General features: G+C 40.5%; 1 protein-coding gene across 10 annotated transcripts in view; it reads right to left on the reverse strand.

Moving 5' to 3' along the window:
- Positions 1–26361, reverse strand: part of INPP4B (inositol polyphosphate-4-phosphatase type II B) — a 325541-nt gene that overhangs the window by 159490 nt on the left and 139690 nt on the right. For all 10 annotated transcript variants that reach the window (XM_068942137.1, XM_068942132.1, XM_009689286.2 and 7 more), the window contains exons 6-7: positions 22701–22819; positions 20359–20475 (exon numbers count right to left, since the gene is read on the reverse strand). In XM_068942137.1, coding sequence (XP_068798238.1) covers positions 20359–20475; positions 22701–22819 — 236 coding nt within the window. The remainder of the gene's footprint in view (positions 1–20358; positions 20476–22700; positions 22820–26361) is intronic.

The following is a 26361-nucleotide window of genomic DNA, read 5'->3' on the forward strand; positions in this document are numbered from 1 at the left end:
TTTTGGCTCTGCTTGACTGCAGCTCTACTCGCGCCAGCGCTGAGGGCCACAACAGCCATATTTGGGACCAGAGCAGAGATGCCCTATTATGCAGCCTGCACCCTTTTTAATCATGCAGCCTGTGAAGCCCCAGTCCAATAGGATAACCGCTAATGGTTTCAGCCAAACCCAAACTACAGTTTGGTTCTGAGGTCCAAGAACGCGCAGGCGTATTCTCATGCTTGTAAAGGTTAGACTATTGTTGTGCCACTTCTATATAACCATATAAGCTAGAGGATCGATATTCTACTCCCCAGTTTTCCTCATGCCCTCTTCTAAGCCTATTCCTCCTAATTACAACAACAACAAAAAAAAACCAACAACAACAAAACCCCACACACTCAACTACTTAAAAATGACTACCTATTTTTCAAGTTTATTTAAAGAAAATATTCACTAGCAGATACGTTTACACTGTCATAATCAGAAATTCACGCATCAAAACCCCTGTGTACTGGAATAGTTTAGTCCTAAGTCTTTAAATGTTTAGCCTGAAGCCAGTTTTTATGTTCAACCTACAAAATTCAGAGAACAGGAATTTATAAAGGATTTATTTAAATTTATAAAGCATTTATTAAAATGCTGACAGTGCTGCACTTCAATAAATGTGTTCACATTAATGTAATAAACATGTTTAGTTTTCTTTATCCAGTGGCCCCATATAACAGAAGATTTAGACACGTAAGATCACATCCTTCACAGAGACTCTTCTGTGACTCTACAAACAGGAGTAATAAAGACGTTATAACTCAGGTCAAAAGTTTCACTGCTACCGCTAACTTATTCACTGACGTTCAAAAAACAGGGGCACGGGTTGAAGCTAAATTTATTAATTGCCTTCAAACTTTTTGTTTATTCGAAACTCCCTTGCTTACGTATTTGCTATTGCTCCACTTGTTTTAAAATAAAAATCTGCACTCCTTTGGAAAGGCGATCATTGTTCTCACTGGTCAGTTAAACTTACATTTTAAAGATGTTTCAAATCCATTTAAATAATCAGCATAAATCATCATCCCTTCTAGAAAACAAAACAAAAGTTGAACACAGCCTGGATCAGCAAATCCTACACAGTAGAGTAAAAAAAAAAAAAGGATAGGTTCTTGAACTGAACAGTTTACTCACAAAACACAGAAGACATTAGGTAACAAGCGTGAAATTAAAACCAAATTCCACACTATACTTCTCTATAGCCATGTAAAACAGAAATTGTATTATGGCAACTACACGTGTCAAAGCACAAAGAACGGTAGACAAAATTTTAGGAGGACCGCGGCCTAATGCAGTGCTCCCTACTTAACTTTCCTCACATAGAAGTGTGAGGGAAACTGCATACAGTACTAGTAAAATTTTAGAATTCAGTGGAACAATCTCATCTGTGACTTACTATTTCAGTACGCTTACAGCAGCTTTTTTACGAAAATAATTTCAGTCACCATGTGGCTTACCGTCTATAAACCCACCAGAATTGAGTCTCCAGGTGCGTATTGCAAAGGAAAACCTTGATGATCTTCGATCCTTGCACTATTTTTCTCCCTGTACACATATCTTGCAAATCTAGTACAATTCTTAAAACCTGGCTTTCCCCTGCTTTTTTCAGGGCATATAACCGAATTCCTTCAACTCCATGCAGCAATCGAAAACGATCAGCAAGCTGGCAGGGTTGGCGGGGCCTGGACAGTCACTTAGCAGGGCCATGTCGCAGCAGCAGTGCAGTAGATCAACACACAAACAGTATACTCCGAGGTTCCCTGCAAACACATACCATTTGGTAGGCCAATATATGCCCCATCTGCTTGTGGAAGAACTGTAATGCCTTTTTGGGGAAAAGGCAGGTTAGGAGTGGGCCTGATGACCATTCCCTAAACAGCAGATCAGGTACCCTGTCTTCAAAGTTTAAGGAACATATTGCTTTTGTGTTCACAAGTGACCATCTAGAGCCGAATGGAGAGGCCATAGGGGGTACCAATTTGGACATACTAGGGTCAGATTTTTCAAATTTACCTAGATCCCAACAAAGGTGCAGACAGACTTCTTCACGGAGCTTTAAAAGTGCCTAAGTAGGTAAAGGGGGACTAAAAGTGTCCAAACTACGTAAAAATGGGACCTAAGTCCCATGGACATGAAAGGGAATTGGCCTCCTAACCCAGGTAGAATCCCTACAGCATCATTAGGTGTCTAAATATCTCAAATCTAACTATCTTCACACATTCAACCCATATCCTTAAAATCTGCTTTAGCTAAAGTGAAAGTTCTAATACACGCACAAAACCCCACAAATACATATCTGATTCCATAAAAGCACCTCAGTCAATCCAATACCATCCTGGACCTTTCATTTTTTTCCAGTCCAACGTACAAACGGTAACTTCCTCAACTGCTACCATAACATGCGGATAGCAACAGTCCACTGAGTACATGACTTCTATTCTCTATCCATTAAGGTAGTATCACTGTCATACTGGAAAAATGGCATTTTTTGCACTGACACAGTATGTCTCTGCTAAAACCTAAAATCTAATAGATAAAGCGACATGAAATAGAGCCTGTCACAAACTACATACAGCTAATTCTACAAGTGAACAAAAATTAGATAAGAAAACCCCCTCTCAATTTTTTCAGCTGCCAACTGAACAATCAAAGCTCAAAAAAATCTGTGCCAAAAAGTTCTCTTTTATTCCAGGTAATGTGTTTCCTGCCCTAAAAGGAGACCTAACAAGGTAGCACCAGGAAACAAGGCTGCCACAAACTATAAAGCCACTAAAAGGTGAATATAAATTGTTATTTTTAAAACACTCTTCAGAAAACTAGACAGTCACCAACAGACCAAAGCTGACTAAAATCCTTTTGTAAACATTTTAGTTTCTTCGTCAAGCCTTTAGAGTTGCTGCTTCTGTACACCCAACCTTGTGCTCTGCTGGTCGCCTCCGTGCAAGTTCTGCCCGTCCACCTGGCCCCCACACTACCAGTAGGGGCCGTGGACATCAAGGCAAATCAGGTCTCTGACTAGCTCTCTCCAGTATCCAGAATTCAAAGGTAGGAAGTTCAACACCAAACACGAACATATACAAACTTCATTAGGGAATTTAACAATTTCCACAGGGGTCAGTTAGACATCCATTCGTCCTCCCCGCCCCCCCCTTTCCTTTCTCAGCAAATTTCCTTTCGTTTCCACATGAAGTCAGACTGCTGTTAAGCATACAGCTATTTCTGAAAGCACTGCATCCAAATATTATTTCTGGGAATATCATTCCATAAATTTTCATAAATGCTCACAGTACAGAAACTTTTCATTAAAGAGCAGTTTTCTGAGTTAAACTGTACACAGGAGTCAATTCAGATCTACAAAACTAACTAATACTAACAACTCCAGAGGGAAGCACAGCTCGAGCCAGTGTACAGTAAACATGTCATTTTCCCTAGTAAAAGCTATTGGGATGAATACTATATATATTTAAGACTGCCAAAAGAACTCAGTTAAAAAGAGCATAATTGTTCATTCTGGAGCCTTTTATTTCACACATCCACGATCTTTGGGAGACTTCACTCCTAAAACAGGAGTCCTCTCTGCTCTAGCCATAGTCTTGGTTTGACTAGCTATAACCTGTCAAAAGGCCTGTCAAAAGCCTCCCGGTAGCTTCAGCAAGATATCTGCTTCAGGTCTCATCTTCGAGTACTGCGTAGTGTTGCCACCTCTTAGTCCAACAGTTGTTAACTCGGGAGATGAGTACATTTAACTTCATCCTAAGCATCTCTTTCTCTCCCTCCCTCTCCTCTCTCTGTACAGAAACTACAACACACTTCAGCTTACTCCTTTCGTTCTCTTTCAGCACACATTTCGCATAGGGATTTATGCGGAAACGAGTACAGCCCACTTGCCGGGAGGAGACAGAGGCTGTAAATGAAGCAACAGCACTGCAACAGGGCTGTATAAGATACAACATACTAAAGAGCAGTAACCACCGTTCAGCTAGCTTCCAGATAACTAACAGCTATATCTTCAGACATCAAAATAATTGCGTGCTGCCAAGAGACTTTTATCTCAGAAATAAGAGCGTGTGGAAGTGGGACTCTTCAGATGACAGAGCAGTCGCTGTCATTCCCTGTGCAAATATTTATCAGTAGAGAAATTGCTGCGAGTTACTGTTCAGTACCAAAACGCTCCGAACGTAGCACCGCTTGCCCAGCGCCCCAGAAGACGCGAGTGGAAGCGCTCAGGAGGTGCTGGGCTTCACCTAACATCACCACAAAGATACAGCTGTCGCGTAACACCTCCCAGTGCAGGCACAGACATTGACATTGGAGAAAGGGGTTGACAACAGAAACGGTGAAATTTCACTCGGTCGGACCCTTCCTGAATCTTCTAACAAATAGCCGCTTCCTCAGTCTTCCTCTCAAACACGCAAACGAGAGCTGCTCTTTGCTTACAAAAGACCATATAGACTTGGAAATAAAAAGGCACTACCAAAATAAAAAGGATACAAAGATACTCTGATATGGAAGGCTATATTACAGCTTTTTTCTTTAACAATCCAGAGGAAACGACACTTGAAAAGCAGTGCTTTTTCCAAAATACTGCAGGACTGCAAATACTTGTATACAGGTTCCTATACGCACAGAAACTGTTCTATTACATAGTATATCTACAACACTATTCAGAATTTTAATACACACTGTTTTCATTTTCCTTAGCATTTTGTTACTATTTACGCTACAAACAATATACAGGAAAAAAGTCAGAAAACCATTCACACTCAACAGCACTCTTAGATCATGGTGTGTGTGTGCGTGTGGGGGGGGCAAACTGGCTTTTCACTCTGCTGTTTTATAAAATAAACCATTTAAACGCAATCCTCCCGCAAACCAAAAACTGAGGGAAGGAGGAGGGGCTTGAAAAAGTAACAAGCTTAAAGCCTCTCATCAAGGTCAGTAAAACACCTCTCACAAAGCAGCAGATTTTTCGCCTTCTCCCTCGGAAACGTTACGATTGCTCGGCTGCTGCCCTACGCTGCAGGCCGCACGCCTCACCCCACCCTCACCTTCCCTGCCAGGCCCCGTCTCCGCAAATTACGCCGCATGGAAACTTTGACTCACCCAGTAAGCTAGACCTGACAAGCACCAAAGTATCATCAGGCCAAAGAGCTTACTAGAATTTTACCTGCCCGTGCCCCCTCCACACACACACACGCACCTCACAACCAAAAAAAAAAAGTGTTTGCAAGAGACATCCATCATAACGGTGAATATTTTTGGTCTTATTTGTCAAACCCTTGAAGGCTGCTTTGTTTAATATCACTTTTTAAAGCAGGTTTTTGAAAGACATGAAAATAACCTACCTTTAAAAAAATTGAGTCAAAAATAAGTGTCTCAAGAAATATAATACATTCTTGGGGAAGCTGAGGAGGTATTTTAAGTGAATGGTCTCGTAACATTTAGCATAGGGCAATTCATGAGAAAGTGTCTATTTCCTTAAAATAACTGTTAATACTAATGTAACATTATTGCATTAATTCAATAGTAAATAAAATATTTCCCTCTTATAAAAAAGCAACTGAAATATTTCACCAAAAAATTACACGCCTTTAAAACTATGAGAAACTGCCTATATTTTATTAAAGGACTCTATAATTCTGCATGTGCCATGACCAAATCACATAAATAAGAAACCACAACTGAAATGAAATAAAACTACCTGAAATTACCACTTTGGTGCAGGTACACAAACTATAATTCAGCATTCTCTGATTATGTTAATTTTTTTTTAAAAGACATTAAGAAACATACTTGCCTATCTCATCACATTGTGCTTACTAATAATACTAGTTGCATTTTTCAAATAAAATAAAATATATGATGCTTTGCCCAGAACATTAGTAACTATCACAATAGTAAGTTCCACATCTTATAGAGGCCAAAACTGATTTTGTTTTTCCCTTCCCAAACCCTTTCATACTCAGTACAGCCTTAATAAAAAACTATTATAGTCAATATTAACGACTGTGGGAACAAATTAAGCCAATACTACTAAACCTATAAGCCTTAGGCATGGAAGACGAGCATACAGGTAGACAGTGTGATTACATAAATGCTGGATTAGTAAAGCAATTCTAGGAAACTAGCTCATCTCCTTTATTCTACCTGAGTTTTGTACTTCTACCTCCTAAATTTTTACTGTTTATACTATTCAATCATATTTCATCTAATTCTGCATTTTGATTAACCCAAAGACAAAGACATAGCACCCTGAGACACCACAGCAATAATGCTTCTTCCTCCAACAGCTCCTTCCACAGCCTTACATGTGCCGCTGCTCTTTCTGACTGCTCATTCCAGAGGACCTGGGATCTGCAGCCCACCCCAGAGACCCCAGCTCTGCACAAGGGGTGAAAGCACTGCCATTAACTGCAGAGAAGAGCATTCAAAGCTCAGAGATCCCACTTGTGGAAAGGGATGGATCATTTAAGCTGTCAAAGTCTGAGCACGCTTTCCACTTCCACCTCTCTATCTCTACCTACCTCCTTCCACTTCCCCACCTCCCTGCCGCTCTTTGGCTGGATCACGAGCTGGGTAAGGGTGCGCCACGGCTCCTCGGAGCTGCACACATGCTAGCTGGCCGGCCCAGCAGTTTCAACAGGCCCATGTTTTTGCCTGGTCACCTTGTTCCTGTCTCTCATCCATCCATTGCCCAAATCACATTCTCAGCAGCTGAGAAACAGGATAGCCAAACAAGCGCCTTCAGCGTGGTACGTTATCTAAGACAGCAGTGGCGAGACTACCTTGCTGTGCAGTATTAGAACACACCTAACAGACGAATAACCGAGAACACACCTAAACTGAGGCCCAGGGATACTTCCCAGTATCTGCATCCCAATATGCAGATGGGAAGAGATCCAAATATCCCCATTTTGTGGTGGGATGTTAGCTGGACAAACATCACATCTCTTCTCCCAGGTTTCCATGGCTGGATAGGAGTGGAGAAGGACTACAGGATGTTACTGCAAAGCATACCCACTCCACAGTCTAGAGGCTGCCTCAGAAGCTTATTTTCAAAATAAAGTTTGCTTATTTCTCATTAAAATTATTGTACTCTGTTGTCTTAGTGGGAAAAGTGATATAGAAAAGCACCTACCTGCTCCAAAAACACACACACACACTTTTACTCCCTCAATCAGAATTCATAATAAATTCCAAAATCAGCTTAAAATATGTATTTACTTTGCTTTACAATACGCACAAATTAATTACCTTCTGTCCTGAAAGCCTAAGCTCTTTTCTCTAACAAAGCTATGGAATTCGTTTCAAATTGAGAACTTCTTCCTGCGCACTAGACTCCCATTAAACTAGCAGCCTTTGCTATACAAGGTGTCTACTGCATCTGACTTCAAGTAGAGAAATTTCAGCTGTGGAAAGCGCCAGGCGGTCAGGATACAAAACATCTAGTCCTAAACAGTCAGGGCCTACAACGTTCAGAGCTCCAGAAGTTAGAGCCAACAACTTACCTTTTAATCAACAGCGAAATGTGCAGGTTGACTTGCATTGCCTCACTAAACTGCTATAGATCACAGTCACTAGCTAAACAAGCAAAGAATTTAATGCCCCTTTGGTTAGTAATAAATAGTTCAAACACATCAGTGATCATAACCTAATCAAAATGAGCATCAAAACTATCCAGTCCAGTACGTTTCACTAGGATTGTATCACAGAAGTAAGTATAATAAATACAAATCTGATGACAGCCAAGAAACGGAGTAAAAAGGCTGGCTGAAGCAACGCCAAAGAAACTGCCCTCCTCTTGACTTACTCCACTCCGTGCAGAGAAAAACGGCTCCGTGTTCAGCCTCTGTAAATGATGAGATTACGCTGGCAAGTTTTCTAAAAAGGAGATAATCCAGAAAATCTCCTCATGTTACTGTAGCCAGGTATTTAGATCACAAGAAGTATTAACTATTTTGTGTAGATAATCTGAGTTTCCAGTCTCTCCTGTAAAGGATACATTATCCATATGCAATGTTATTTGAATGGATATGTCCAGTATTTCTAGCTAAAGGTGATAACAATACGGGTAACTTCAGAAAGAGCTTGATCTCAGAACCTTTCAGTTCTGTCAGGCACACTAGAAAAAAACATGGCCCAGCTCAGGGTTACAAATTAGGCTGCACTCCTAACAGAAGAGCTAATCGCATAACTAGAAAAACAAACGGGAAGGAAAAAAAAAGTTCATTCATACTAGATCATGCCCCTTTACTTCTTGTTACTGTCTCCCCAATTTGTTCAACACATGGCTCACATTTTTGGGGATGAGATAGTACTTAGGTTAGATGCTACAAAAGCCAGTTTCCTGTTCCTGTGGAGTTTAATGAAGTGGAACGAACAGGCTTTTTTTCTTCTTTACCCTATCCTGTTTTCATGATGTTTCACATTTTTCACACAAAAGCAGAGATGACAGTGTGAAGCCCCCCGGTTCTGTGTACAGGAGCCTGCTCCTGGGGCTGGGAATTCGCTAGGAAAGGAGTGGGAGACAGCAATCTGCAACTGTATGACTGCGAGGATGCCCTGGACTACAGCCAACTCTAAATCAACAAACTGTTATCCACCAGGACAGGATTACTAGCTAATAAGTCTAAGGTTGTTTTAATGGACTTTGAGATATAAGACGTGCACAGTATTGCCCATACACCGAACTTTAGGATGCCTCTCAACAGGGCAGGGTCTACGTGCCTATGCTTTCATTTACACTGTCAGGACAGTCTTTTCTTCTGTCATACCCAAGCCTAAAAACCATCTAGGCAAAGGTAATTACCCAGAAACTTGCCTGTCACAGAGGTGATGTTGTTTCAAAAGAGGCTAGCAACAATTGGGCAGTAACTGTCCAGAGCTTCAACATTCAAAGATAATTGCAGGCTCTCGCCCAGAAAATTACTTCTTTTTGAAGAGCTGCCAACTTATTCCCAGGAACGGAGGCAGTAGGAATCTCCAACTGTAACAAATCACAAACCTCCATGCTAGATTTCACTACAGCAGCTGCGTGTCAAACTCCAAGCCTCCCAAGCATCTCAAGGACGCAGCGATTGTCACCTCCTACAGGAAATAAATCATTTGTGTCCCATATGACGCAGTTCTGTCTGGGAGGCAGACAACCTGGTTTGAAATAAGCTCACCAGAGATGTGATTCCCCCCTCCCCGTATTTTTGGACCTGCATTTCAAGACAAAAATGGATCCATATAGCTGTTCACGATGCAGATGCATTGCAATCAAACAAATCAGTTATCGTTCTTAACGAAGATTTGGGGGGGGGGGGGAGGAGCTAGCACTGTTGGCTGCTTCTGACACTCCCAGCCAGACTTCTGCTAGGCAAAGTAGGAAACGACAGAGCAGCTGAGTCCCAATCCTACTCCCAGCTTCTGGTGGAAGAGATACAGACATAAACTTGCTACATAGTAACATCTGCAAAGTCTTGTACTAATAGATCCCAAAGAGATCCTGTACTACATTCTGCTCTCATTTCCACTCCACATAGGTCTTTTTTTTTTTTTGTATTACCTAACAACCAGTTAGAGACAAAAACCCACACTCTTACCACATAACCACAAACCAGAACAATGTAGACAACTGTATGTAACAGTGAGACATAAAACGTAAGATGACCTCAGCCTCCACCAGATATGAGGGCGCATATCAAGTCAGATCAATGTTATGCACACATCCTAAAAAAACCTGTTTTCTTTCTACACAGTAATACCTTCACTGGAACTGAGCACTCAGCACTAGAACTCCTTGCTGCGGGTGACAGCACGCCCGCTTAGCAGATTTCAGACAAATCGCACATTTCTGATCAAGGCACCTGATCTTTTTCCCCAGCGGAGTCAACGGGACCTCTCAATTTCACCTAAAGAGGGCTCAGGCATAAGTTTTACAGGCAAAACCGATAGCACAGTCTTTGCTGATCCGTACACTTGTTTCTGCTCTAAACTAAATCGATGTGATAGCCACACTGCAATAGCTATGTGTTAATTGCTGTGCCTTACCGAAATATGCAGAAATCTATGCTGAAAGCTGGGGGGGGGGGGGGGGGGGGGAACAAAACTCAAGGAAGGAACTACACTCTTGCAAACCCTCTACAATTCAAATGAAATACAAATAGATTTTTCTCCAATTCAGAGATAGGAAACTTTTTAAAATGGTTTGGATAATGACTCGCACCTTTTCCATTTCACAGTAGTGAGACTGCATATATGACAAAAAAAATTTAAGGATAATAAGATTGCAAGAACAAACATCAACAGCTGCATAGTACTATTTAAGAAAAAAAAAAAAACCTTCAGCTATGCTTACCTTAAGAATACTATGACCCTTGTAAAAAGAAATCAGGAAAAAAAACCCAACAAATTCTCAACACATCAGAATGCTGAAGAACCCACCAAAAAGACTGCATATAACTACACTTTGCAATGCATAATGTATCCATATCATTTCATTCTATTTGAAAGACTTAATAAAAATCCCCAAGGCAGGAAACATGTTTTTTCTGCTTCCCTGTGATACAAATAGAATAAAACATCACTATATTTAATTCTGATTTGCCCCGGAAAATTTCCGAAATAAATTATTTCTAAATCAACTGATTTTGATGCGTTACATATTCTCATAGCGCATCCTCCAAGTCAGAATTTTGTGGTGACCTACTTTGCTTTAATTTGACCCAAGCACCACGTTGCGTTGATGGGCCTAGCAATCCTCTCTGAGGGAAGAGCTGACCTACCAGGAAACTACAGGCTTCCCAGCCTACACACTTGTCATCTCTCCACCACGTGGTGCAAGATAAGTACATACATACGCTTTAATAGGAACGCGGAAGGAATGCAGAAGGATTAGAAAAGCAGAGGTAACTGGTGCCACACAGTTGTGCCATAATTGTTTTAAAGCATTACTTTGAAGAGTAGTTAGCAGCTGCCCTTCTGCTCTGAAACCTATATACGGGGAAAAGGAAAGACAACTGATTTCAGAGATGCCCAAATGCGTGGGAGGGCCACGTAAAGTTTATGGAGATATGTCCATCCCTCCGCTCCGTTGCCCCAGGCTACACCAGTACCCCCGATATTTCATTAGGGGTCCAACCCCCCTCAGCTCCCACAATGACCACAGGCCCCAGGACCTTGTGCTGCAATGCCCCCAGCTTGCCTAGCACCCGCGCCACAGCACCCGCGCTCCTCCCCGTCGCCCTGCATTGACCACAGCGACGCCAGCAGCTGCCCCGGGGCTCCCGCTCCACTTCAGCGTGATATCCCCCACTTCTCCTGCGTCCCTGCTGCTGCAACGCCTCCGACACCTCCTGCGCACCTTTGCTCGGTGACGCAACCAGGTCACTGCGAGCTCTGGGCTGATCCATAGGCTCAACAAATAGGTTTGGGTGCTGCAGGCAGGCTATGTGCATACTGCGCTGTACCGGTCGTATTTAAAACTGAGCTGCATACTCCCAGTTGAACAAGTTCTCCATGTTCTTACTGTCATACCACTTCCCGTTGATTTTACTTGGGCTGCTTGATGAAAGATATTATTCCTATACATCTTTTAGAAAGTAAGCTAATGCCATTTCTAGCCTGTCCACAATTTTAGTTATATATTTGAGGGGTGCCGTGAATGAAAAACAGCACTTTGGAGGAAAAGCATCTCTCACTGTACTTGCTCATGGCTGTGGCTGCAGTCACACGTTAGTAACTTTACTTGCCTACTTTTTGGAAGTTTTTCACACCAAAGTATGTTACCCCAAAGAAAACAGTTAGCATGTGCCAGTGACTCCATGGTAATGATCCATGATCTCAGCCAGGAATAAATTCAAGGCAATGGAAGTCAGCTCACTCCTCCGTGAAAGGAAATCTCTCTCATACACCACAAAGTGCCATAACAGTCCCCATAAAGCAGCTGATGCTCAGCTCTACATGGTAACTGCTTTGCACACTGAAGCCTCGAGTTCAGTTGCTCTTTTTTTTTTTAAATCAGATTTATGCTGTTCAGACTTACAGTTCCCTTCCCCCCCCTCCCCTCAAGAATTTGGGTAAGATATCCACTATGAAAGAACTGAACAAATGCATTTCTTGACTTCGCTACAGACTACATCTGCCCTTTCTTCTTCCTTCTCCTGGCTTTACAAACATCACTACAAATGGCAAACAATTTAGTTAAAAACTGCAAGTTCAAAAGCTGAAGGGTTTTTCCCCCCCACTCCCCCCCAACTTTTGTTCACCCTGGATTGTGTGATCATGATAAAACGAAGGACATCGAAACAAAAAGCTTGCGCTTCTAGCATGAAGAAAGCCAAGCATGGAGAATTTCAGCCACATGGCAATTTCCTTACGTGATGTACCGCGCAGTGATTCTGCACGCAGCCTTTGATTACTGTTTCAATTAGTCAATGAGATACGTGCATGGGAATTCCTAGACGATTACGCAGGCTTTCATGTCTATCCAAATATTTCCAATGCAGTATAATACAAAACATTTAACTAGTTTACTCTGAGAGCAATTTACTGTGTTCTTCTACCAAAAAATTGCTTGGAAGAAGCAAGAAAATAATACCTCATGTTATATCCAACACATATGATTCTTTCTTGAATTTTAAACAGAAAGATTTGCCCAGCTTTACCACAACATTTCACATGCAAACATTTACTGCTACAAGCGTATTCATAACTCTGAAGAACCGTAAATAATATTTTTGTGAGATACATGGTAGGGGGAGGAAAATCTGTTCCAACAGATGGAATTTACTCCATTTTTAATTTCCCAAACTACATGCATCAAAACTTCAAAAGACAAAGCTCTGTTTTCTGATTGTTTTCAACTGCCTGCTTTCATAACACTAAGGTGAGAGCAAACTTACTGCTGCTCCCTATATACTTACTTTCATCCTTTCAACCCTTTTCACTTCTAAATAGATTAAATATTACGTAGAAATGTTTGTGCCACTGAAGGATTAGACTTCAAATATTGAGATAAAATAAAAGGCACAGTATATTTGTGATAAGTGCCTTTCTATGAAGGCAGATCTTTGAGAAAATCAAAGCAGCAGTTTGACTTTTCAAGATAATAAAAATTAAGACAATAAATATCAAAGAAAAAAAGACAGTATTTAAGAAAAATCATTAAATTATTTCCATGAGTCCTAAACTTGACTTGGAGAAAACCAGAAATGCCCTAGAGGCAGATGCTACACTGTAACGTGTTGTTGCTGGGATGGGGTTTTTTGTTTTCACTCTGAATTGAATTTCCTGTTAATTACTTCCTATTAACGCACAATTTTGACTGCAAGTAAAGGAGGAGGTATGAACATTTCCCCCTGTATAAAGCCAATTACCTGTAAAAGAAATGGTATTCCAAAGCTTATTTGAAAATGAAACAGAAAGAGCTCATCGTTGTGATTTTTCAAGGAGTTCAATGCATCCACTTAAAGCACCAAGTGCTTCTACACCAACAAGAGAGGCACCTATTTCAGGGATTCATCTTCAGGTAAAGTAACTACCAAAAGTGAGTTCAATAGGCAAAAATGGAGCTTTCCATAATGGTAAAACATCTTTTTAAGTTTTCTTTCCACTTTTTTTTTTTTTTTAAACCTACAGCAGTGTCCCTCATTTGTAACTACCCAAAGCTACAGATAAATATGGCAACAGCATGTACGATCATTACAGGTAACTAGAGCTAATAGTTAACCTATCACTATTTTTCTGAATGTCAATTCCCCTCTTGTACTGCAATGAGATTTTTAGACTATTAACTTGCCACAAAAAGTAAAACACCAGGAGCTAATGAGACGATGTTAAGAACAGGCACAAATCTTGTTCTCTGAGCCATTAAAACCTTCATGTGTTGGTGCACTGAGCATAAGGAAATCCTGCATGCTTCCAACAGCCAGGCCGCACAGAGCAGACGCCCGCCCGGGCCTGGGAGCACCCACCAGCCGCCCGGGGAGCTTCTCCTCCTGATCCGCCCAGGGGACAAGCACCGAGAGGAATATCATCCCTTTGAAGGGATGGAAGCAAATTCCTCAATCTGAGCTCACATTTCTGCAGCCAGATCACCCCAAGCTGACTATGGAAACTTCAGGCCATGGCTGTCTTCCTCTACTCACAACAGTGTGCGTATTTCAGTGTGCGATTAACATCCCGGCCTTCTGTGTCAGGCAAAGAAAAGCACCCAAGCCCAGAAGCTGTCACGGGAAGCGATGGGACAGGGCAACAACCACCGCAGAGTTGTCTCACTGTGTTGGTTTGGCCTGTGCTGTTTCGACGAGTGAAGGAGCAACGAAGGATAGTGGCGAAAAGGCACATCCAAAGTACTTATAGAAAGATACATTTGTAAGCTTTTTGGACAGTGCTATAGAGACTAGAGTAATCATGACCATGTTACAGAAAACCTTAGCTAGCTAAAATAAAATTCAACCCACACAAAAAGTTTATCACTTGCTATTCATTCCCCTCATTTTAAAGTAATTTCCAAGGCATCCCTTCACATTTTTACAAAATACAATTGGTCTCATCACTATACAGTTTTACAGCCGTTTTCCAAAGTGTTAGGTCTTAGAGAAAACCTTTGCCTGATGTGAGGCAACAGCTGAACTGGATTGACAGAGTAGGTAGAAAAGAAAAGAAAATGGAAAATTACCAGAGAGAACAGATCACAAGTTTCCCTGAAGACACAGGAACAGGGAGGAGTTTGCCTCAACTGGGAAGAGATATAAAAAGGTAGGAAAAAAGGGGGAAGAACGTGGGAAAGAGATATGGATTTTTGCAAAGGCAAATCCTCCCAATGAATTTTTGAGGGCTAGGTGCAAAGAGGAGTCAGTCTACAAACGGCCTGCGAGTTAAACATACCTGTAACTTTCCTGGTCTTGACACTTATCCCTGATTCTCCTCTAGATTCACTAAAATACAACAAACCTTTTCTTATACCATCAGCCACTTCAAAGACAGACTTTATTTCAATCTAAAACCAAATGAAACTCAGCAGTTTGAATTTCCCTCTATGTACCCAGATTTTGTCTTCATCTCGCTAATAAGAGCATTAGTAAGAACATATATTTTGAAGCAAAGTGCAAACTGACTGCATCATCTATATGTATTATTGAAAAAATACTAAATTATTTTGAAAAGAAACGTGAAAGTCCAAAGCTTTGTTGCGAGCAATTTCTGTAGACCCGACAGTGGTTCTGTACAGCACTGCTCTATTAAAAAGAATGAGATAGTAAAAGTTTCTAATTTAAGGCAATGTTTCTCTACAAATCCTGCAGAGATATGCATAAACAGGAAGAGTGCATATTCACAGTTAGAGGACTAACGTTAAAAATATTCCAGCCAGAAATGGCATTTCCAAAGAATGCTTTTTCTGCTATAAAATTAGGGAGAGAACCTTTAAGTCTTTCACAAATAATCAAAAAAAAAGTGGAAAGTGTAAAAACAATAAAAAAAATAGTGTAAAGCATTTTTCCTTTAAATAAAGGAGAACTTCTTAACATTTCACAGGAGTGAGGAACCAAGAGCATTTGCTACAGGCAGGGAAACAGGTGATGCGCAAGCTTTCACATTTATCTCTGCTAATGCATTTCACATGCTGCTCAGCAGCATCTCTACTATTCAAGCTGTGGGCCTCTTCAGCAGAGATGGCAAACCATGCCAAACCGCACGGTGGCTCTACGATAGGGAGCGGCGCCTGCCCGGGAACACTCAACGCTGTCGCTTCAGATTTGGCTTCAGACCTGACTTACTACAATGCCTCCCTCATGGCAGAAGGTCTTCACTTCCACTCACCCCAATGGGACTCAGTTTTAACAGGGATACTTGCAATTCCAGGAAACCGAATGGCAACAAATGAAGACCAACCGTTTGTGCATTTTCATTCATAGTGCGAGAGTTTAATAGAATATTCAGACCTGAACAGTTGAAAAAAGTAATTTGAAGCTTAATTATTCTAAAACTGTCACTTTATAATGCATGTTCCCATAATCAAAGCTCGATTTCTACCTATATCACTTGTAAAACTGTTGAACGAATTGATCTCATTTTGTTCTCAGTTGTTCGGGGAAAACTGGGGAAATAAGAAACGCGAGACCAGACAGTAGACTGTGTGGCATCTCAATTGCCTGATTTCTCCTTGCTCTCAGGAGATAAGTGTTGGGATGGTTGTTTATAACTTGAATGCCACACGTGAATCCCAGTGGGTGTATCTATCCAAAGGAGATTATATTTACCTGCTGGCATTTAAGCAGGAAAATCAGTAGTTAAGTCCGTAATCCTAAGTGTATACAAAATTTCTGCTTTTGAAGCTTACTCTTAAGCTTCCTGGTTTCCATCTCTTCCTAAAGGGAAGGGGAATAGAGCCCAAACACCAGAAGCTGGCACGGAGGCTCCTGTCCCCTGCTGCCAACTCCTCTGCAGGCGCAGGGTAAGAGGAGGGGACCTGACCTACTGCGTAAGTCAGGCAAACGCACACGCTTACAAAGAGGCTAACAGCATGCCTCTACACAAGGAGTACAGCTAATATTTTAACAACATATATTATGAGCCTTTACTCTGATTTTCTTGGACAATGATTTAAAGGACAGGTGCAGCCCAAGCATTAAGACAAAGCTCAACTATCAAATCTTAAAGACCACGCGACTCAAGTCAGTGAAACATTAATAAACTGGCTTATGGCAATATGTGAAGAAAACCTTTGTGATGTAGAAACAGATGTCACTGTACATTTCTCAGAACATGGCATTACCTACTCCTTTGTAGGCACAGCTTCACTGGATACATTTAAATAATATTTTCTCACCACATTGTGTTAACTTCCTTATTACAGCTATATCAAAGTAAACTAAAAATAGTATAGCCTTTTTAAAGTTTCCATTTGTATGAAAATTTGCAATAACCAAAACAATCATCTTAACCTAGGCAGACTAGCCAGAACAACAAAGATCGGGTTTCAGTATATTTAAAAAGCCTCAATTACAGAAAATCTGACATAGCCAAGATATAACTGTGACCAGCATAAGACAGACACGCATAAAAAGTGAAAAAAGGGCAGCTAGAACCTTCAGCGTGTCAAGTACAGTGAAAGCGATCCCAGCTGCACAGTACTTAAATATAATTAAGCTGTACTTCTTCTTACATAAATGTGAGTTAAATGACAGGCAAGAGTGAAGTCAACTATCTGCTTTCTCATACAGGAATACAGGCATCGCGAAGCTATTTTTAAATCTGTTCAAAAATGGCAGCACAAACAGCCTATCAGCAGGGCCAAACCCACTGTGATCCTCTCCCACCGGGCAGCAGCCCCTTTGGATGCTGCTCAGTTTGCTCCCGCAGGTCGTTGCTCTGGAGCCAATTTCTATGGAATTATGGCAAGAAGTACCCGTAGGTTTGAAAATGAGGCCTATTCCTCTTGCACAGACAGAAGTACGTTTAAGCAAAATACGAGCAAACGCTTCACCTTGTGATCTGCACCCCCACTCTGGTCCTTTCCCTACCTTCTCTACAGGCCCCTATTTGCGCCAGCAAAATCCTGCTCAGGTTTTAATTAATGCACAGAATTCAATTCCTTGAGTTTCATTTTAATTACAGGAGAAATAAGAACAGAATAACTAAGCATATATTTGAATTGCAGCACGAAGAGGGATTTCAGCTACTTTAAACTAGTAAGTCAAGTACTGGCAGCAGCATAGCCCTGGCGTCATGGGAATTTCACTACCGCAGCTTCTTGCCCAACTTCTGCAAAATATTTTGCAGTCCAGTCCAAGGTTGCTGCTGCCAGAAGTGCTGTGGAACCTATGTGCGAGACTTGCTCAGGCTCACTTATAAGAGCAGGTGACAAATCTGGCTGGTCTGGATCATAACTTCGAATACTACAGCCAACTTAACAGCCTTAGACTGTTCTCCCTCCTCTCCAAACGGGTTACCTGTTTGCTGCTGTTCGGAGGGTGGTGGGGCTGGCCGTGTGCAGCAGTCATAAGCTGTCGCAGCAGTTTGTGTGACCCAAGCAAGCCAGCTTTTCTGTAGCCTTACAGATTACCCAGTCTTAAACATAAATCCACAGCCCTCCAAAACGCTCACTCCCAAAGAGACATACCCAGCTTCTTGGGTCATAACGCCAGCATTGAGATTCATGCAATTACCACTACTTTGGTAATGGCACCTAGCTAGCTCAGTTAACTTTTATTTTTATAAAGAAAAAAAATCACTTGAATTAATAAAAAACTGTGATGGCTTCCACCTATAGAAAGGAAAGTCAAGTCATTGACTTTGCCCTAGCTGATATTCCAGGATGTAAATAGAAGTCCAAACACTACTATAAATGAAGTCCCAATGTGGGTGGCCCAGGATCATTCACATATGTTGCAATCAACCTTGATTTACATCTTACAGTTTATTTTATTTTCTCCTTACCTACAGCCAGTGCTAAAAAAGCTAAACATCAGAAAGGCTAGATGCATCTAACACAGAGACGGGATCAACATTTTCCGCTACAGAAGTGTACTGTACAGTATAGATCTGTAACATTTTACATAGAAACTATATAAATGCTGTAACAATTAAAAGAGAAAAATATTCCCTCTCGAGATTTATGAGCTATGTTAATGGAATTCTCTGGGACAGACCCTACCCCTGCACAAAATAGTAAGGAACAGTTATAAGAAGTTCTCAAAAATCTGCAAAAACTTATCAAATTACATTCACTTTGTAGGCTAGATCTTCCTTCATAATTTGTCCCGCACATGAACAGTATATAGGTCTGCAAACTGAGCAGCAGTGCAGGGACAGCTCTATGAATCAAGGCCCCTGCTTTCCCTTACTGATGGGATAGTATTATCCATCATGCTGTCTGCCACAAGAACTTAGGAACCGGGAAGGAAAGGACAAAGTCAAGCGCCTTCTCACTCATTGTCTCTATCTGTCCAAGGGTGACAGTTCTAGTGAAGAAACAAGCAGATCCCGTTTTAAGCCTCCGCAGTCTGAACCATAACTAAAAATTAAAGCACACACATTCTGCTACACACTCTCTCACACACACGCTTTTGCGTGTGTTCATATACACAAATTTTGGGCTTCATCATTATAACCTCTGATTTTATTAAATTAGCGGCTATTCTTAATTTAAACAGAAGAAAGACTCCTTGGCCCATACAACGAAAGAAATTCAGATTTTATGTCTCAACTACTCCACTAATTCCCATTCCCCTGCACAGAGGGGAACCAAAGGTCCAACCAGTCTGCTCACAAAGGTCCAAAACTTAAAAAAGCGGACATCAACTATTTACTGCCTTGGAAAAAAAAATTAGAAGCCCTTCTAAACATCGTATCATAACTTTACTAACGTAAGCAGCTCAAAGACAGCCTCAAGTTCTAAGCTATACGTTTAATTTCCTTCTTATGCATAATGACTCATATACAGTCATGACATCAAATCATATAGTCCTTGACCATATTGGGGGCCAAATACAGATATATAAAGAGCAATTCAGCTACTTAAATACAGGTGTCAAGTGCTATTTTGGATGCCTGAGAGAAATTTGTAAAAGCTGGACTCCTGCTGCCACAGAAAAATAATGCAGATCTCCCATAGGTCCTATCATATCTTCCAGCTCTGTAAGGCTTAGATCTCCTGGAGCACATAAAACAGGACTCAAGGCCTACGTTTAGATGCTTAAACCACTCACTAACAGTCCCATTGACCTCCATATATCATCTCATGTGAGTAACTTTCTCAGCAAAAGAAGCTGACAGCACAACTAAAAATATGCAACAGTGGAACTCCAAATGATTCGCCCTTCGGAGTCAAAGAGAAGATCTTCGACCCTTACAAACCAAAAATAGCAGCAGCCATAGGAGAGTTACACGTATCATCATGCAAGAGACTAAAACAAAACACAACCGTCGCTCCCAAGCATCAAGTTACAGGCTTTATCACCATCACACTTTTGGCATAAGCAAAATATGATCAGTAACATATTTCTGAAAAATTATTCACAGTGTTATTATTATGTCAGTCTCGTCCATGTGTTCCCTGCCATCAGAAAGCGCACAACTGTAACCTTTTGTTTGCTGAAAGTATCTCTGCTGATTCATGCAGTCAATTAAACAATAGAATATAGTTAATTTTAAGCACCTGGTTCTTTCTTTCTATTTTCTAATACACTGACAAAAAAAATTAAAGTCCAAAACCAAGCAAAATCAATTCTACATAACCCTGTTTCCCCAGTTTGCAGACTTGCTTCAGAGGGCTGAAGAACAACTCTGTGAGAAAGTTAATCCCCAATAAAATCTATGCAAGGAACGAGGCAAATCACTTACCGTGTCTTGAGATTTATCTTTGACATCATAGACTGTTAGTTTTATTTTAGTCTCCTCATAGATGGGGTATTCCGGTGGGAATGTCACACCAGTCAAGAACAGCGGGTCTCTTGTTCCCTGCGTAACACAAGCAAACATTCAGTAAGGTAGCAGCTGTGCAATATGCAGTATGCAATTATGGCTGCATGTAGAGAAACTATGGGCTTTTTAAAAGAAGTTAGTTTTCTACAGGTGAGAGAGACATGAATAGTTAAATGTTACCCACAGTCAGAAATAAAACTGGACAGCATTAAAATTTAAACTCATTAAACAAAGTGTAGCAGATAACAAAATGCCAGCTAGTTCAGCCAGCAGATATCAGTGTTTGGAAGAGTGGTCTGTAATAAACAATACCCTTCCCTCCTATCACGCTTTCTTTCTCAAAGTAATTTAAGTTTCACATTAATTTAAATGAACTAAAGATGTAATTTATGAAAAGTGTAGGATACCTTAGTTAATTTAATCACAATAAAAATCCACTCAGGATTATTATGGCATGTGCATATAAATGTACATTTACAAATATATGTGTAAACATGTGCGCATATGTATTTTTATATCTGTATATATTTATATACATACATACACTCTTACATGTGCACACACATACACATCAGTACATTTAAGTATCTTCCTTACAATTAGCTCAATTTTGTAACCAGTGAATTCTAAAGTAAATGAAACCAAACCAGCCTCATTATTTTGACAGTTTTCATCAGCTGGTATGCGTTCAACTCCAGGTGCGACCCAAGCTGCATAGGCTGATACCAACAGAATAGTTCAAGGTAGCCACTACAAGCTACAGAAACTCCCTTTATATCACGAAGGGTACTGACGCTGGGGAGCAGAATTCCTCTCTTTAAGCAATAATATATTGGTTCAGTATGATAACATCCTTTGCTTTGCAATATTATATCCATTTTGTAATATTATATATAAAAATGGATTTATAGAGAAGCAACTATACTATAGATAGAAACATTTTTATACATATTATAGATACAGAAACATTTAAATTAATCATTTGAAAAATTGCTTATAATTTCCTAATGTTTAACTGTAATATAAAAGTTTGCAAACATTACAGTTTAGGCCAGTATTCTTAAGTTTTCTGTTAAGTGAAATAAAGGCTTTTGCATGATGAATATAACTTTTACTTGATGAAAATTACTTTTCAGTAAACCTGCCCCTGCAACTCCCCAAAAAGCTTGACTAAGAAAACAGACAGTCTGAACATAACAAATTCAAGGATCTATTCAAGTACAGGACACTGCATTAGAAAATGCAAGTATAGGACACCGCATTAGAAAATGCATCTGCTTCTGCCTCCCCCACCCCCAAAAATCCATCTTCTATTCCATCTTCTACACCACATCATTCCAGACAGTCTGCAATGAAACATCCTCGTCAGATACTAGATATTTGAATTTAGCAGTTCCAGGATGGCTGATGGCTGAAACCATGACAATTTAATTAGTAGTCAGTTGAAACTGTAAGACCGCACAAAGAGCTCATGAAATAGTCTCACTGTTTAACAGCTAAAATAAGTCTTTGATCAAGTAAATTTGGGTGAGTGTTTGCAATAAGACTTCCCTGTTCTTAAGTAACCCCTCTAGTAAGCTGAACAAGTCACACCTACATTGTCTGCTCAGACTGAAATAATTTTCTTTGTAAACATAACTTTTCCTGTTTCTAACATGGATGCTTACTGGAAAAAGTGAGGACTAGCAAAGCAGCCTCAAAACAACTTTTGCTACAATACATAACACAATTTACAAATAATTTTATATATAGTCATAGTCATTTCACATACACCCACTTTAGCCTGCTTTTATAATTAGAAAAAGTTTTTCAAGTTGCAAAAATATCAACTTTCTACTGGAAAAAAATGGAACAAAAAAAAAAAACAGAAAGGATAGCAAGCTACAATAAAGCAACTATGTTCTTCTACAGTTTAAAACACTTGGCAGTCTCTCTGCACTCTATTTTACATAGCCTTGTTCTTTCACGTGAACCACTACTCCATGTTTCATTCTAAACCCATGTCTAAAGAACCAGACTATTCTCTATGTCTCTGGTTGGAAAAATAGACCTTTCATGAAAAGGCATGTTCAATTCTAACTGTTTGTGCTGGTTAAACGCCAAGAACTACAGAACACTCTCAGGTATGCTTTGCTAACAGCTACAGCGTGCTCGCCTTACTAAGGGCAATGCACTAACTTGCTTTATTTCTCCCTCACTTGCTAAAGAAAAAACGAGCAATTTGCTAATCAATGTGTTAATCGAGAAAGAGAGATGCTCACCTCCACGATTTCAGTGCTCGAATACCTTGTCAGAACGTGCTCTGCTGGATGCACAACTGAGACTTGTATAAATGTGTTCAGCTTCCGATCACGGGTAGCAGCCACTAGATCCTTGCATGCTGGAGACAGTACAAAAGAAAAATAAAATACTAAAAAGAAAACTTTGGGAAAACTCTGCCACAGGCACAGGACAAAGCAAGCTGCGCTACGGCTCCAGATGAAATCTCTGGAGACGAGCCGATGTAGCAGAGGAAGTCCCTTGGAAGTAACTTACAGAAATAGGAAGTCACATGCTGCAGAACTGAATCGAGATTTCGTTTCCACTAAACATATTTGCAGCTTCTGCAAAGCTCCCTGCCAGAGGCTCATCAGCTCCTGTATATGAATGCGCATGCACACTAACACATACTGCGATAGTGGATAACTTTACGTAAGCTTTCATTTCATTTGCCACAACATCTCTCTGAGCAGCCTTACTTGGTCACCTCTTGTTTGACAAACTTCACAGTATTTGACTGTTTTAAAGACATTCTAAAGCCATTAAAAAAAGCTATCACTGGCTAGCTTGATTTATATATTCTGGTACCAGAATACAGAAACACTATAAGTTGCTCTGCAGACCTGCACTAATGGGGCACACGCTGGCTCAAAAGCAAAACCCATCCACCTTGTTGTTAAGGAACATGCTACAGTGAGTACTGTGATGGGATCTCTCCAGAGTTTTCTGCAGCGCATCAAATCACACAGGGATCCTAGAAGCCTGAGGGAGGAAAAGCAAAGCCTATAGCTTTGTTGAGGCTAATTGTCCAGAAAGAGCTGAGGGTAGTTTCTAGGAGTCACTGCCAAGCAGGGGCTTCCTCAGGTGCAGCTGACCTTTAACTTTTTAAAGGTGAGCCAAATTATCCTCGCAGCAAACAAACACAGCTCTGATGAGAGGCCAAGGCAAGGAAACCTCTGCTGCACACAAAAGGCCAGCTCCGCTTCGTTTATACTTTTCTTCTTTGGGCTTGGACTTACTGCTTGGGGACGAAACAAAAGGAAAACTGGCTGAAGCTTTGTTGCTACTCTTCCATAACAGTTGAGAGAGAACAAGGAAACAATTAAATTTAACCTTCAAGAAATATTTTGAAGTTTCTGCTTAAACCTGGACTGCCAATGAAACCTCTCGGTAGACAGTCTCAAACGGATGCTATCATACTTTGGTGCTAAAAGCAGGGTAACAATAAAGGCTCACGCACGTTGGAGTCTTTACAAACAGCTGACACTATAGCACCAAACTTGAAGAGCAAGTTGCCAATAAGTCTCTGCTTCTAAGGCTCACCACATTATTGAAATTACTCTAAATATCAGCACTGCTTGATGTGACCTGGAGAATTATTTGAGTAGGTTCACTGAAAAGCAGTTACCAAGGCACAAAAGCTGCCTATTTGAGCTGTATCCTCCCTAAAAGCTGAACTGAACTAAAAGACTCTGAACTATAAATCTGCCAGCAACCACGATCTGCTTAAGGAGACAGTATCAGCTCATTAAAACTTCCAGGCACAGCCATCTTCCCCAAAACCCTGACCTTGTGCCACCACCCAATCCGTAAACAGCTATTCCACCTTGTAATTCTATTTTTAGACTATCTCACTGGCACACCAGAACATGCTCTTCTGGAGAGGTGCCAAGAGAGCTGGTCGTCTTCACTACTACAAGCTGCAACACCAGCAGAAATGGTCCAATTTTTCCATCAGCCCAAAGGCAGGCTAACCATGGGCAATTGCATGAACCACCAGAGATGAGAGGAAGATACCAGAGGAGAAAAAGGGAAAGAGACAGGAACTTAGGAAAAAAAGCCTGCACTCTGGCAGAAACCCTACAGCTGAACCTTTGACAAAAGCACTGTCAGATGATGAATAGGAGTAAATCCCTCATTAAACAACAGTTTGAAACAGTTTGTGCAAGATCTCAAATACATTGACCAGATATAACTAATTCTTCTGTCAGCCAAGGACGCAGGATTTTATCCTGTTGATAAACCTTTAACAATAGGAAAAAGACTGCACTAAGCAGTCGCCACCTTGGCGACATCTGAGCTTAGAAGACTATTCATTTATGCGATAGTAGTGGATGAAATCCAGTCATTAGATTGTTCTCCTGTAAAAAAGGAAGCCTAGCAACATGATCAAGTTTCACTGGATAGAGCTGACATGAAAATAATCCACGTGCATCTCTCCAATGGGAAGTAGCAGCATGAAGTATCCAAATTCTGTGGGAGCCTCCACCGCAGAACAAAGAATGAAATAAAAATGAAATAAAGTAAAACATTCATCTAGTTTGAGGAAATTTATTTATCTCTCTATCATGACATTCAGCTACTGCTGTTCACAACTACCCAGGTTTCAGTCCCATCACAGTAAGGGTGGCACTGGCAGGGGTTTGGAGTGACACAGAATTTGTCAGTTGGAGCTACAGTGCATCACTTCCCTTAAACATGGGCTGAAGTGTTTAAACAAAGCTCAAGGACTTTTTTTTTTTTTTCTTAAAGCTAAGAGCAAAGAACAGGAGAAGCTTGGTATATCCTGCTCATAGGATGGAAAGTTCCACAGCCCAACACTGCGTTACTGCCGTTTGAACTATTTCACCACTAACATCTCTCCGAAAATCTCAGGTCTTCACAAAGACGCAGCCAGCTCTCATCAAAGTGAAATACTGCCTGGCTGTGAAACTGAGATACAAGCTATGCATTATATAAAATACATCTGTTTAGCATCATTGACATAAATTATTCAAAAAGAAACTGACGCAAAGCAAACATGAAACACACATTTCCTGCCTGCTTTCTTAACTGGGAGCGTTAACACCGTGAAAGCAGGTAACTTAAGACCTACACACTTTCCCTCAAAACTATGCCCAGGCAGACCACATACATAGGTCACATTACTTTTCAATACTTCACTACGCTTGAATTAATTCTGGAAAAACTCATCAACAAAACTGAGTGGACTGAAGTGACAGCTTGTACTTACACGCCAAAAGTGTATGAATCTACTCATTGTGACTGTTGACTCAGTGTGAAAAGCTTGAGTCACCCATTCCCCTGGTGATCCCATCTCTGCTAAGCCTACTAGTGTACAATGAATGTTTAAGGAAGAACTGCATTAGGAATAATTTATGTTTTTATAGCTACAAAGAAAAAAAAAGAAAAAAATCCCCTATACATTAAGCAGAGGAAAAAAAGGTAAGAAAAAAAAACAAAGTAATCACTGCGTGTAGGGCAAGATGAGTGACTCAAAGGAAACACCAGTCTAAAATATATATTTACAAATTTTGCATAATGCTGTAGTCTATCTATAACACTTACCATTTAAAATACATTAACACAGAAAACATGCTCAATGTTATCCTTCAACACTTATTTTCAAAGGAATAAAAGCACAGAGGGAAAATTTTATTGTTGTTTTATTTCCATGACTATTGCAGTTCCACTATTAATATGGCAATATTATTCTTACACCAAACACAGTAAAGTTGTGCTGCTCCTTCTCTTTCAGTCACCCATCTACTATTAACTTTATGTTCCACAAACACTACTTTGCACATAGTTTCTATCAAACTGTGTGAAGTTGATCTTTGATTTTTACATCAGGCCACACTCAATACTACATTTTTCTCCATG

This window comes from Struthio camelus, chromosome 4 (genome assembly GCF_040807025.1).
Source record: "Struthio camelus isolate bStrCam1 chromosome 4, bStrCam1.hap1, whole genome shotgun sequence".
Classification (NCBI taxonomy): Eukaryota; Metazoa; Chordata; class Aves; order Struthioniformes; family Struthionidae; genus Struthio; species Struthio camelus.